Source organism: Aquarana catesbeiana, linkage group LG11 (assembly GCF_042186555.1).
Source record: "Aquarana catesbeiana isolate 2022-GZ linkage group LG11, ASM4218655v1, whole genome shotgun sequence".
NCBI lineage: Eukaryota > Metazoa > Chordata > Amphibia > Anura > Ranidae > Aquarana > Aquarana catesbeiana.
In genome coordinates this window covers 49,188,050-49,202,817 of record NC_133334.1, presented here as the reverse complement: position 1 = coordinate 49,202,817, position 14,768 = coordinate 49,188,050, and the positions used below count along the sequence as shown (strand labels likewise).

General features: G+C 43.8%; 1 protein-coding gene across 6 annotated transcripts in view; it reads right to left on the bottom strand.

Annotated features, from left to right (window-relative positions):
- The window catches only part of DGKZ (diacylglycerol kinase zeta), a 337,944-nt gene that overhangs the window by 87,613 nt on the left and 235,563 nt on the right, over positions 1-14,768 (bottom strand). For all 6 annotated transcript variants that reach the window (XR_012236493.1, XM_073604284.1, XM_073604286.1 and 3 more), the window contains 5 exons: positions 11,515-11,597; positions 8,738-8,798; positions 5,668-5,781; positions 2,585-2,725; positions 1,312-1,390 (listed from right to left, as the gene is read on the bottom strand). Coding sequence is in view for 5 of the 6 variants with exons in the window: in XM_073604284.1 (XP_073460385.1) it covers positions 1,312-1,390; positions 2,585-2,725; positions 5,668-5,781; positions 8,738-8,798; positions 11,515-11,597 (478 nt within the window). In the remaining variant the exon portion in view is untranslated. The remainder of the gene's footprint in view (positions 1-1,311; positions 1,391-2,584; positions 2,726-5,667; positions 5,782-8,737; positions 8,799-11,514; positions 11,598-14,768) is intronic.

The window sequence follows — 14,768 nt, the reverse complement described above, 5'->3', positions numbered from 1 at the left end:
GGCGTTGGCGGTAAAACAGCGCTATTTTTAGCGCTGCTTTACCGTCGTTATTGCAGCGGTATTCGGCCGCTAGCGGTGCGGTTTCAACCCCCGCTAGCGGCCGAAAAAAGGTTAAAACCACTCGTATAGCGCGGCTATAGCCGCGGTATTGCTGCGGTATAGCCGCGCTGTCCCATTGATTTCAATGGGCAGGAGCGGTTTAGGAGCGGTGAATACACCGCTCTTTCATCGCTCCAAAGATGCGGCTTGCAGGAGTTTTTTTCTTCTCCTGCCAGCGCACCGCTTCAGTGTGAAAGCTCGGGCTTTCACACTGAACAAACAGCAGCGGCTGTTTTGGGTCGGTTTGCAGGCGCTATTTTTAGCGCAATAACGCCTTCAAACCGCCCCAGTGTGAAAGGGCTCTAAGAAGACTTAAGCTGGACACAGATGAATCGAATCTAATCCGGTTCAACAGGGACCAGTTGAGATTTGATCCATCTATGTGCAGGCTTATTGTACCCAAGTCAATCCATTGATCTACTTGGGTACAACCAATATGTCAGAATTTTGGGATGCAAATACTGCCAGGAGGCAGTGCTCCCCCCCCCCCCCTCCCCCCGCTGGTAGAATGCAATACTTCCACAGGAGGGATTCCCCCCATCAACATTAACTGTGTTGATGTGGGAATCAAGCAGTTTTCTTTCCTGCAACTTGTGGTTGCAGAAAATATAAATCGCATAATCTATGGCCTGCTTTAGACAGTTAGGTTTTTTTAATATTTAAATTTAATGTTCCAAAATGGTGCCTAAATGGCCAACCTCCAGCCTCAAGTTCTGTCACACACAAATGTGTCCCAGTGTATAAGTTTTGAAGGGACTTTGAGGACTTCAGGTGACAGATCCAGATGGCAGGGAAGCACAGAAAAAGCTACAGAGCTACAGAGTTTATAATAGAATGTGCCTATTACTTTGCATACCGGGTATGCTTCACAGGAACAAACCACATGGTTATTTGGGTACTGCACATGAAGTTTACTGAACCCTAAAGGGAAAGACACTGCTTTGTAGACAGACTATTCATGTTAGTAGTGGATTCCAACAAGATAATTCCTACTGACGCGAAGTGACTGCAGAGTTATCTAATCACGGGTGCTAGGGTCCTCATGCAGTAATATTTCTGCAACAAATACCGTTTATTTCTCCTTTTATACAAATCTACATGTCCCCTTTTTTAGTAGCAATAGGACTAGTAAATTGTAAGCCCACAACACTTGTTACAACCAAATCTATCACCCATCACTGCATCCCCAAAACATACAGAGAGCTTCCATACCTCGGGACTCATGGAATTCCAGCGTGACTCGAGCATCAAATCCCAGGCTGAAATAATTATTGAACACATCCAGAGGCAGCTGTAGGAAGAGAGGAGGGTTAAAACACTAGTCCTTCTATATGGTACATATGACAAAATTTACCAACAACTTTGTAGTACAAGGACCTGACTGATTGGATAGAAATGCAATGGGCTGCAATAGACATACTAAACAAAGGGCCAGTTTACTAATATATTTAATATGCCGGCATCAGTGGGAGTAAACAATGCCCCATCTTTAGTGTCAGTGAGAGGAACTGTGCCCCGTTGATGGTGTCATTGGGAGGAATTGTGCCCCATCATTGGTGTCATTGGGCCCCATCATTGGTGTCATTGGGAGGAATTGTGCCCATCGTTGGTGTCAGTGGATGAAATAGTGCCCCAAAGGCCAGATAAAAGCAAGAAAAGTGCCGCATCTAGCCCCTGGGCCACAGTTTGGGGACCATTGAGATAGGCCATCACATAGGATGGTAAATTTAAAGGTGATAGTACAGAGGTTGTACAATCAGATTGTACTATGCATGGCCAGCTTTATTAACTGCTACTTGTCTGATAACAACACAAAGTGCAGTGATAGATGCAAAATGAAGATCTAAAAAACTGAGAAATGCCCATAAATGGAATTGAAATGGAAGTAAAGTCTTATTTTTAAAAAGTGCTGACATGCAGGTCTTTTTTATGACATTTTTGCTTGTACAGTGAGCCGCGCATGCACAGCTCAGTTCAGTCTTGGCATGTGCAGGAGTTAATCTGGGTATACGCTGGAGTTTTTTTTTCATTCAATTGGCCCCTTCATATGCAGATAAAATGCTGGTTTTCCAGCAGGCCCATTCGACAGATGTCGGTCTAAAAGACCAGCTTCTGTTGACAAAGATACACGCACATTGAAATTTGGCCGGTTCCTGCTGAACCGGCAGAATTTCGATATATGCATACCCTGCTTTACACCATCCCTGCTAATCAAGATGGCCAAAGACACCAAACTCAAAGGAAAACTATGTAAAAATGGAAGCGCCATCCTTGGAAGGGAGCGCAGACATCGATGGAAGTAATTGCTTTGCTAGGTAAGTGTGACACAATGTGCAAAAATGCTGTGCAGACTATAGTAAAAATCTCTTGGGGAACCAAAATGTAAAATTTGCTGTGGGGGTTTACTACCACTTTAAGTTTGTCCACTGGACTTTATTTTAGACTCCCTTACATTTCAGCCCTTCAAAATAAATTGTGTACTTACTTTAGCGGTTGCTCCTTCTCCCCAATCCTCGTCACAGGCGTCGAGGTTTCTCTCCACTTCCAGGTTCCACCGATCCAGCTGGACCACAGTTCCCTCCTCTATGTGGGATAGGATCTTAGAAAGTGGCTCATCAGTATAACCCTAAGATTTAGGAACATAGGCTAAATTATTCAGCACATTCCATCTCATTTGTACACAGAGCATATATAATGGGCCACAACCTACAGTTTGCATCAGATTGTATGCTACACTGAATCACAGCACATGTGTGTGCATACAAAGGAAACATATACCAATAGAAATATGGGTGATGCCACTACAGACCCCCCTCTGTAAATGCTAGCTGCCTGGCTGTTTATGGTTCCTGAGCCATTGAGGAAATGTACAACCCCTTCTTACTCTACATGTTTCGCTCAGAAGAGCTTCCTCAGGAGTTTTTTGGAAGTGTTGCATGAAGTAATATATACGGATGCTTGTGTTCATGAAATATTAATTTTAATTCATAAACTACAGCCAGGATTTACAAAGTGGGAAGACCTAACGTGTATACCTATTCTGAAGTATAAAGGTCCATTTTGAATGTGAATTGCAGAGTAATGTTGTTTACATGCAGTTCTGTGCAGTGCGGTTTCAGCCCCATTAATTTTGAATGGGCTGAAATCGGCACCAAAAGAAGTGCATGCACTACTTTTTGAAACACACAGCAACTGCATCACATGGTATTTTTGTACCATGTGATCCGGTGTGGGCAAACGCACTGCATTTGTGACCTGCGTTTGGGAAGTCGTTAACTTTGAACTGACCCCTGCAGCAGATCACAAGGCCAGTGCGATTGGAATGCAGTGAGGGAGAGCCCTTGTTCCCGTGTGGCTTTCTGCACTGCAATTGCACTGTCCTTGCCCTGCATTCCAGTGTAAATGGGCCTTTAAAGCCATTAGATCTTTGACATTTTCAGAGGGAGAGGTCAGAACTGGCAGTCTACATATTCCTTCCAGTGTAGGTTAGGGTTAGGCAGAGGTGTAATCACAAAAAGCTAAGATGAAGGCACATATACCCAAGTTGTAAAACACAAGTCAGTGGTTCAGTTCTTAAAGAACAGTCTCCCAGCTCAGTCACCGACAGCAAAGAACAGTTTCTAGTTCATTCACACAGAGCAAAGAGCATTCTCTCAATTCATTTACATTCAGCAAAAATCAGAGAGGAGTCCCTTAGCTTGTTCACATAGAGCATTTATTTTATTTAATTTATTTCAGGTACTTATATTGCGCCGTCAATTTACGCAGCGCTTTTACATATACATTGTACATTCACATCATAAAGCATTCTCCTAACTTCTTCACATGCAGCAGAGAGCAGTCTCATAGGTCTGTCATGGGATGCCTTGATGTCACCTTCCAGCTCGACAAACTTACTGAAAAATCGAAGGAGCCGGGTAGAAGATTGTTGGTCAAACAGTGAGTGCATCTATTTAGACGCAGTCACTGTTCGGATATTCAGCAGTTTCGGGTGCCAATTGTCAGAATACAACAGCCACCAGGGGGAGATTCTTCCATTCTTACGGTTTAGCATAGCTGGAGAAATCTGTAAACGTATGTCTAGCCTTAGGCCATTGCTATTCAGCAAATAGAGTATTGGCTCATTTACATACAACAGAAACAATTTCTCAGCTAATTAATATGCAGCACCCTGTAGTTTAGGCAGGGAGCGCCTCACAAATTTACTTGCCAGTAGTAGTTATCCTGGTTGATTGATAGAGATCTATTGATTTCTCCCTAAGTTTGGCCTTGCTGCACTTTTCTCTTTTACCACTAGGTGGACGGGTACTTGGTGGTACTAGATGTGAGAAGGGCAACCCAAGGTCAGGTTATGGGTATATGGGGTATCTCAGCTAATGGGCAGCGGTTTTCCTGAATCCCTTGGCCTGCTGGGAGAGCCTATATATTCGGGGAGACAGGTGATCTGTGTTCTGTGCCACCTGGACGGCTGTCTGGGTGGACGTGTGCTATATTGCCCGGGCTGCTAGGCCGGAGATTGGACCTATCCCGGTTTCATCTGGCTGCTAGGCTGTCTGAGGGTCTATCCAGAAGCAAGAGAGCAGCGCAGGGTTGGGATTGCGGCTTGCAGTCCAACCAAAGTGACGGTTCTGTCGGCCAGAGAACCTGTCGTGGTTGGAGGTAGAGGGGGAGCTGTCGCCACTAAGGGACCATCCGCCTTATTACCAGGGACCACAGTGAGTAACTGATGCAAGTACCTGAGCAGCATTCTCACCAACCGCGGAAGGTGAAGAATCGTGGTGCAACTTCAGTGGGAATCAAGCCAGGGACCCAGCCAGCGGAGCTGACGCTTGCAGAACAGCTTTGTGTGTCAAGCCAGGGACCAAGCAGCCCAGTGGGGTGAAGCTTGATAGGTATTTAGAGTGCCAAGCTAGGGACCCAGCAGAGAGGCGGGGGTGACGCTTGATGAAGATACCACCGTGAAGATTGGAGGAGCTCAAGGGATTCAGTGGCAGTGAATCTAGTGAGAGACCGGGAGCTCAGTGTATGGAAGAACTACAAGGAGAAGTTGTAGTGAAGCTGAAAGAACACTTACGCTTTGTGTTAGGAACTGTTAAAGACTGTTGCCATAGGAAACAGCATTCCTGCACGTGCAAATGTGGCTTCTTGCTGGAGGCCTTGTCCCCTGCACAGCTGTCCTTCTATTGAGTTTGCCAATTGAATTTGCAACTATCTAAAGGTGTCCTGGCAATAACCCTCTCTCCCCCAAAAAATACAAAAGAACTGTTAAGAGAAATAAAACCTCTTTTACATCCAAGAAGTGTTTGGCGCCCAATGACTTTTACCTTCTTTGCACCCACTATGCCTCACAACCCACTACATATAGAAGGATGTCAGTTATCTTTGGCCTTGAAAGTCTTTATTAGAGTGGAGGAGACCGGAGACCTTGATACAAATATATAACAGGGTGGAGACCTCTGACACATTCACACAGAGCAAAGAGCAGTCTCCTGGATCATTCACAACTGATTTATATCCAGGGTCTATCTTACACCCCAGCAAGAACACTGTGACCACAGTATCACTTACCCCACCCCAGTTAAGAGTTCTGGCGAGGTCATTTCCTGTTCCTAGGGGTAGTATAGCGACAGGCGGAGAAGGGAAAAGATGCAGCTGATCCAGTACAGAAAGGATCCATCCCACCTGATGAAAGAAATGTGTTAACTGTCACACAAGGAAATACTCAGGGGTCTTACAATCAAATATTGTAAGACCCCTAAATATCAAATACAATCAAATATAGCAGCTTCAGAATATACATTATATAGGAAACCCAAGAATGTAAGGGACCAGATGCTTGCACTAGCAACACTCAGATATTTGTAACAAGCACTGATTGTCTAAAGTGGTTTTCATAAGCTAAGCAAAATATCTTTTAGGCCAGGTGCAGCCGAGGGTCACAGCATGGGGTCCGGCGCATTTCTGTACAGCGGTTCAGGTGTGATTCAGGTCTGAATCTTTGCCTGAACCGGACCTAAAGACGCACAGGACCCTTCTGCAATCCGGACCGTGGCTGCCCGGGACCTGTGTGAACGGGCTCCATTGAGAGCCAGACACACTTACCTGTCATGCAAATTGGATGCAAGGAAACCGAATCCAATTTGCATATATGTGAACCCAGCCTTACTTTTCCTTCAAACTTGGAAAAGTGCTTCGTTCTGACCCATAAATTATCATTGGCTACTAGGACACAGGAAACAGGGTTCAAATTTATTATAACTAGGTGGCACAGGTACCCCTCCGTTCTCCATAACCACGCAATCTCACATGCTTGCTGGTGGTTCCACACCTCCAAAAGGCTCCATGCTCCACATCTGGTGGGCTTGCCCCCTCCCATCCAGGCATTTGGAACACATTTCTTTAATCTTTACTACATGCTTATGGCAACTCAGATTCGATTGTTTTGAAAGATAGCACTTCTCTCCATGATTCCTGGACCACTTAAATCCACAAAAAGATGTCCTCACGCATTTTCTAACCAGGACGGTCATACCCCGATATTAGAAAATTCCCTCTACACCTCCCCTTATGGATTGGGCAAATTAACTAGAATACATTTGGGACCTGGAACATCTGTTGTTGCAGTAAACTGGAAGCGAAGAACAATTCAAACAGACTTGGACTTCTTGGTCTCCATTTCATTACTCCTCTGAGTTCCTAGACTGGGCCAAGGAAGGAATTCCCTCGACCTCCCATTAGCCATGATGGAATGATTTCAGATCCCTTTCATACCCCCAATCGCTTTTCTCTCTTAACCCATTCTTTTTATCTTAACCAGATTTAAATCAGTATCCCCTTTTTTCTTAATCCTGGGTATAACACCTTACAGATTTAATTACCCTCAATATAAATAGATGAACCTGATTGAATTTTACTGCTTTTCACTAGGTCTTCTGACAACGGTAACATCCGACTAGTTTGGTTGGGTAGTTTCCTCCCCAGTTACTTCTCGAATGACCAGAAATAGCAGTGCCTGATTACCAACACCTTCTGTTTGCTAACAATTAAATATAAATACATTTTTGTTGTGTATATACACTATATTGTCAAAAGAATTGGAACACCTGCCTTTACACGCACATGAACTTTAATGGCATCCCAGTCTTAGTCCGTAGGGTTCAATATTGAGTTGACCCACCCTTTGCAGCTATAACAGCTTCAACTCTTCAGGGAAGGCTGTCCACAAGGTTTAGGAGTGTGTCTATGGGAATGTTTGACCATTCTTCTAGAAGCACATTTGTGAGGTCAGTAACTAATGTGGACAATAAGACCTGGCTCGCTCTGCAGCCGCTTGCTTCCTCTACCGCCGGCTTCATTCACAACACTGATGCTCTGGGATGGCTGGTTGGCAACCCACAATCTGGGCTTGCCAACTCGCTGTCCCAGAGCAGGAGGTCCACGGGCCACATCAGAGGTCTCGGTGGGCCACATGTGGGGCACCCCTGTTCTAAGCCTTACGGACTCAAAACTAAAACAATATGGATGGAATGCGGCTTTAAAGGCTCTTATTTAAAAGGTCAACACTACTAGAAAAGCTTTGTTTAGACCTAATCCTAATCTAAATTAAATAAGATCTTCTTTGTGTAGGTCATCAAAATGCAAGATCCTCTTTTTATTTCCCATCCATATAGAGATACGAACCAGTGATGGGAAATGCGCAGCAAGAGAAGCACAGAAATAGTATGTAATGAGGATATTGAGTCAGCAGGAAGTCTTTGTTCTGTGCAAGTAGTGAATCTTTCAGCTTTGTTTCTCTGGCTCATCAAATCTGTAAATATGTTAGTAAAGCATTTTTTTCAACGCAGCACAGTGGGAGACAACCCACCTCTTCACATTGTGTGGTGGCCAATAGGACTTTATGAAAGGTCACTGTGTGTTGTCTCATTTTATCACGCCGCACACCACCCACCCACTGCGCTTCAACGCAGCAGATTTTATGTGAACTGACCCTTGCAGTGGCCATACACACTTCCATTCTCTGATTAATATGCAATTCAATCAAATGAGAAACTGATCAAATAGCCATAACTTCCTGTCAGACCCATTTAGACAGGATTTCATTAAAGTGAATTATTGATGGTTTGCTGCAACCAGCAGCACTGATATAAATTGATTCATAATTTCAATCAAATTTTAATTAATCAGATTACAAGGCTGCCTGGTGGAAACATAGATGTGATGGATAACTTACAGTTGTATCTTCCAAATATAGATTGAATTCAACTTCCATATGTGTGCCATATTAATTGATTTTGTTATCGACTATTGATCAAGTACTCCTATCAGGAGAGATCGATCGGAAAATAAATCAATTGTTTTTTAAAGTGGGTTATGGCTACCGTTACAGAGGGCTAAAAAGATCCTTGGTGTCATGCCGTTGATTGTTTGTGCCTTTGGTCCTGGAACTATGCAAGTAACATGAAATTGGAGCTCAGATCATGAGATCAGACACAGCTCAAGGAACCCCTAGCAACATCTGACAATCTGGTTTGATTGGCTGATTTAGAGTGACAAGGAAACAAGACTGGCCCAGTACATGGGGTCCTAGATAACACAGATACAGCCCAGACATACACTACCAGAGACACACAGAACTTACGGTGCCATCACCCCCGCAAGCTAGGATACGCAATGATGGAACCTTCCGATACATCTCCAACCTAAGGACAGGGCAAAACAGGATTACCTGGTCAGAACACAACCCATTACAATAATCATATTTTAGCTTTATTTTACAGCTTTGAAGTGAAAGAGTAATTGTGAGAAAGGCCGTTAAACTAATAGGAGGCATGGAGGAGCTCAGCTATGAGGAAAGATCAGCAAACCAAAAAAGAAAAAACACCATCCAGCGTTCAATGCCAGTATTTCCCCAAATAGGACTGTGATAGGCAATGGTTTCAGCGATGCCGCTCTCCTCCGACTGGGCGGTCCTTCCAAACACTGCAAAAATGTACACAAGAGGGCACGAACTCTGAGGAAGGGGGTCTGTCCCCCAAAATGCTTAAGTCTTTCCACCACGTGGCCACAGGTTCACCCGCCTTACCAGCTGGAGCATTGTATATGATAAGCCCGATTTTATTCCTACTTTTATGAGTATAACACAGTGATTGTGATTTTAATAAATGGTTATTTATGGGCATTTGCACCCTCTTGTGTACATTTTTGTACTGAGGAAAGATCAGCTGATCTGAATTTATCGGAGGAGAATGAGGGATATGATCACCATGTATAAATGCATAAACGTTCGATACAATGAACTTGGTGCAAAGTTATTCTTTACATCTGCAGAAGAGAGAATCTTTACATATGCAAAGCCATCTTTACAGTTAAAGCCGTGAAAATGTGGAATAAGCGTCATCAGGAACTAGGTCTAGATATCTCCACTGATTTTTTGAAAAAAAAAAAAAAAAAAAGTTGGATGCATTCCTAAATGCACGGCATATAACTGGAAATTAAAATTAAGTAATAACACCAGAGACTGTTGATCTAAGGACTATGCCACTGCCCTAAAGAGGTAGTAAACTGCAAAAAAACAAAACAAAAATAAAAAAATCTTCCCCCCGCAAGTTAGGAGAATAGTGTGCTAGTATGCATCACATACTACTACATTACCTTAAAACGAAGCCCTCCAGCGGCACACTGTCACTTCTACCAGGGCTTCCATCTTCACCTAGTTTTACTTCCGGGTTCACGGGTTCCGGACGTTTGAAAGGCCAAACCTCGATGACGTCACTCCTGCGGGCATGTCATCCACTGAGAGTGCAGTGCAACTGTGCTGGTGACGACACCGGCTGCTTATAAAGTAAATACCTCCAAAACGGTGCAAGTTTAGCAGATATTTACTTTACCTACAAGTAAGCCTTATTATAGGCTTACCTGTAGGTATAAATAAAAAAGCGGACTTTACTACCACTTTAAAAGGATCAGGAAGGATTTTTTTCCCCTGTTGGAGGAAACTGGACAATGCTTTATAACAGGGATATGCAATTAGCGGACCTCTAGCAGTTGCAAAACTACGAGTCCCATCATGCCTCTGCCTCTGGGTGTCATGCTTGTGGCTGTCGGAGTCTTGCTATGCATCATGGGACTTGTAGTTCTGCAACAGCTGCAGATCCACTAATTGCATATCACTGCTTTATAAGTTGTGCCTTCCTCTGGTTCAACTGTGGATATATGGTTCTGTATAGTGAGGTGTTCAATGTATTTATTTGTTTTTTTCTTTTAGTTTACCTCAGTGGTCTCCAAACTGTGACCCTTTGCTTGCTTTTATCAGGCCCTTGAGGCACTTTTCCTGCCACTGATGCAAGCCGCTATTCCTCCCGTTGACGCCAACAAAGGGGCATAATTCCTGTTGTTGACATCAACAATGGGGCACTACTCCTCCTACTGACACCAACAAGGGGACAACATTCCTCCCTGAAACCAATGATGGGGCACTATTCCTCCCCCTAATGCCAAAGATGCATGGTTTTACTCCCAGTAAACAACGCCAGTACACTTTCTACTCCCAATGGCCACAGTCCGGCCCCCCTAAAGTCTAAAGGGGGTAAAGTAGTCCTTAGTTTGGGAAGTTTGGATACCCCTGGTATCAATGGACTTGTGTCTTTTTTACACCCTATGTAATTTGAGTCTAGGTTCACATCTATGGGGGCTGCGCTTGATGCGTTTTTCCATGGCATTTTGCGGTGCGTTTTTAAACCCGCGTTTTTGATGTGCCCGAAAAGCTCTATGACCTCATGTCAATGGGGCTGTGGTTGTGGGGGTCTGCGGGCGGGGGGCTTATCAGAATCTGGAAGACCCCTTTAACAAGCCCCCCCAATGTGAATGAGTGTGGGGTACACATAGTACCCCTACCCATTCACCAAAAAAAGCGTAAAAGTGAAAAAAGACAGTACAAGTTCTTGAGAAGTCCTTTATTAAAAAAACAATGTCCCCCAACATAGATCCATCATCAATCACTCCGCCTGCAGCTACCCCAAACTCGCTCATCCATGTCTTTATGGACCTTGCTTTATGCACTGGTCCAAATCAAGAAATAAAAAAAAAAGCTCTGCTCGTGACTGTGTACCATAAGAATCCATGTTAAATAGACTTTAGTGTGTTTCTGCAAACTGCAAAACGCACTAAAAAAACGCATAGGTGTGAACATAGGGTTAGGGTGCACCTACCCTACTGGGCTCGCTGGAATCTGTAGATGGGAACTGTAGACAAAGGTCCACACACTGTCATACTATGTGCTAGATTTTGAATGAGTAATACTTCCTCCAATGTTTTATCTGTTCTACACACAATCTGACATTTCTAGTTTTTATATGATGACTCCAAATGTCAAAGGAAAATGTTTCACATAATAAAATGGCTGATTTGGACACTTACGCTTCTCTTGGGCCACCATGACTAAGATCAAACACTTGCCGTGGATTCAGATACCACATAAAGGACTGAAGGATCTTTACGCCCTGTGTGAGCAAAAGTAACATCACATAACTTATAACCTGCGTTTACCATCAAGAATGAATGCAAGTGAATTACATGAACTTGTATAGGCTTCTATGTGTAGATGACAGAAAAAAAATAATATTGTGTTGACCTACAATTTTCCATCAAATCTTTACTCAAAAGGTTGTGACCAAACATGGATTTAGCCTTTTTTTTTAAGTGTTTTACCGATAGTCATCCAAACTTGACAGCTATTAGGTAATGGCTTTAAAACAGAAAAGTCAAATGCTACACAAAACTAATACTATATTACCAAAAGTATTGGGACGCCTGCCTTTACATGAACTTTAATGACATCCCAGTCTTAGTCTGTAGGGTTCAATATTGAGTTGGCCCACCCTTTGCAGCTATAACACCAACAACTCTTCTGGGAAGGCTGTCCACAAGGTTTAGGAGTGTGTCTATGGGAATGTTTGACCATTCTTACAGAAGCGCATTTGTGAGGTCAGGCACTGATGTGGACAAGAAGGCCTGGCTCGCAGTCTCTGCTCTAATTCATCCCAAATCGGGTTGAGGTCAGGACTCTGTGCAGGCCAGTCAAGTTCCTCCACCCCAAACTCGCTCATCCATGTCTTTATGGACCTTGCTTTGTGCACTGGTCCAAATCATTCGGTGGAGGGGGGATTATGGTGTGGGGTTGTTTTTCGGGGCTTAGTTCCAATGAAGGGAACTCTTAAGGTGTCAGCATACCAAGACATTTTGGACAATTTCATGCTCCCAACTTTGTGGGAAGAGTTTGAGGACGGCCCCTTCCTGTTCCAACATGACTGTGCACCAGTGCACAAAGCAAGGTCCATAAAGACATGGGTGATGAGTTTGGGGTGGAGGAACTTGACGGGCCTGCAGAAAGTCCTGAACTCAATGTGATAGAACACCTTTGAGATGAATTAGAGTGGAGACTGAGAACCAGGCCTTCTCGTCCACATCTGTGCCTGACCTCAAAAATGCGCTTCTGGAAGAATGGTCAAACATTCCCATAGACGCACTCCTAAACCTTGTGGACAGCCTTCCCAGAAGAGTTGAAACTGTTATAGCTGTAAAGGGTGGGCCAACTCAATATTGAACCCTACAGACTAAGACTGAGATGCCATTAAAGTGTATGTGCGTGTAAAGGCAAGTGTCCCAATACTTTTGGTAATATAGTGTATCTTGGTTTTTGGTAGTTGCTTCCAAACAGATTTACATGCTGACTTCTACCTTTTAGGGACTCTATTGGTGACCCAAATGGCAGGATACACCCTACTGCTAAAACCTAAACGTTACTTTTAGAGTGGGAAGCCTTATGCCGCGTACACACGAGCGGACTTTAGGGCAGACTTTGTTCGACGGACTTTACAACGGACTTTCCCGAATGAACGGACTTGCCTACACACGATCAACCAAAGTCCGACGGATTTGTACGTGATGACGTACACTGGACTAAAACAAGGAAGTTGAAAGCCAGTAGCCAATAGCTGCCTTAGCGTTGGTTTTTGTCCGTCAGACTAGCATACAGACGAGCGGACTTTTCGACCGGACTCGAGTCCGTCGGACAGATTTGAAACATGTTTCAAATCTAAGTCCGTCAAACTTTTGAGGAAAAAAAGTCCGCTGGAGCCCACACACGATCGAATTGTCCGACGAACTCCGGTACGCCGGACCAAGTATGCCGGAAAGTCCGCTCGTGTGTACGCGGCATTAGAATTTAAATACCTGTAGAGAGGCAACAATTTTGCTGCTCTAAAACATCAAACATTGTTGTCAGCCCTGCCCAGTTCGCCCCGACCTGACTACAGAACTACAAGCTTCTTCTCATCCATAATAATTATGACCACGCTTTAAATATTAAGTGTTAAAAACCTAAAACAAAAAGGTTAATAAATAACACTGTGGGGTTTATTTACTAAAGCTAGAGAGTGCAAAATCAGACTCACTTCTTCATACAGTAGAAACCAATCAGCTTCCAGGTTTTATTGCCAAAGCCTAATTTTAAATAAGTTGAGGTTAGAAGCTGATTGGCTACCATGCACAGCTGCACCAGATTTTGAGAGCACCAGTTTTAGTATATCTACCACTATGTAACAATGTATCTAAAAATATCCACCTTCAAAAAATTATAATGCTCAGGTCACAAACACTGTGTCCATAATAATTATTCATAAATCCAAATAAGATACATTGTTACATAGTGTTATTTATATAACCTTCTTGTTTTAGGTAATATTCTATATGCTATATTCTTTACACTATGGCTTCATAGATTCATTAGCTATGCAAGTGCCCTTTTTGACACTATGGGGAAACTATAATTAGTGACACTATAGGTTCCTTATATTGTGATGTATCTCTCGCAATACAACCTTGTGACTGCATTATTACCTTCATAATTGCATGTATGCAATATGGGTGATTTATTTTATTGTTTATTGTGTCCATTTTGGTACTCAACTGCCATGTCGCTTTACACCTTTTTATTTTCTGGTTTCTGTTCGTTCTTTGTTATTTTGATGTTTTTGCATTGTAAACATGTTGGCTGTCATTATCCTTTTGGTCCACTGCGTGGCGCATGGTGTGCTCCCTGGGCTGCCTTGTTTTTCACACCACCAGCCGGTAGGTTGTGCATGGCTAATGGATGACAGGGGTATCCCTGTCTCCATACAAGTCGTATGTGCGGGGAGGAGCTCCTACCTGTCCCCGCAGACGGGGACTTCCTTTAGCCGGTGACGCATCGGCGCGTGACGTCATCACGCCCCAAGGGGCGGGACTACGCCGTGCGGCTCCACGTCGGAGAGACACTCGGAGTCCAGCCTCAGCTGTTTTCTATACAGCAAATGAGACCGGACAACCAGCACCACCCCCTGTGAGGATTGGCTCCCTCGTCAGGTGACTCCCTACTTAACAGCGCTCACACGCAGCTGGCAGGTCTTGGTCTGAGCACGGCCGCACTGATGTCTGCACTTTTACCAGTATATTGAAAGGTAAAGTACTACTTAATACAGGCAACTCTGGGCAATATATGCCCCTGTTTTGCTGCCACATGCACACTGGCTGTGTCTGTGTGTACTAATCCTAAAACATTGATTGATTTCCTTTTGTTTTCTTATGGCCTTTTAGACAGTATTACCTCTTTGCTGGTGTAGCCATCAGAGTGT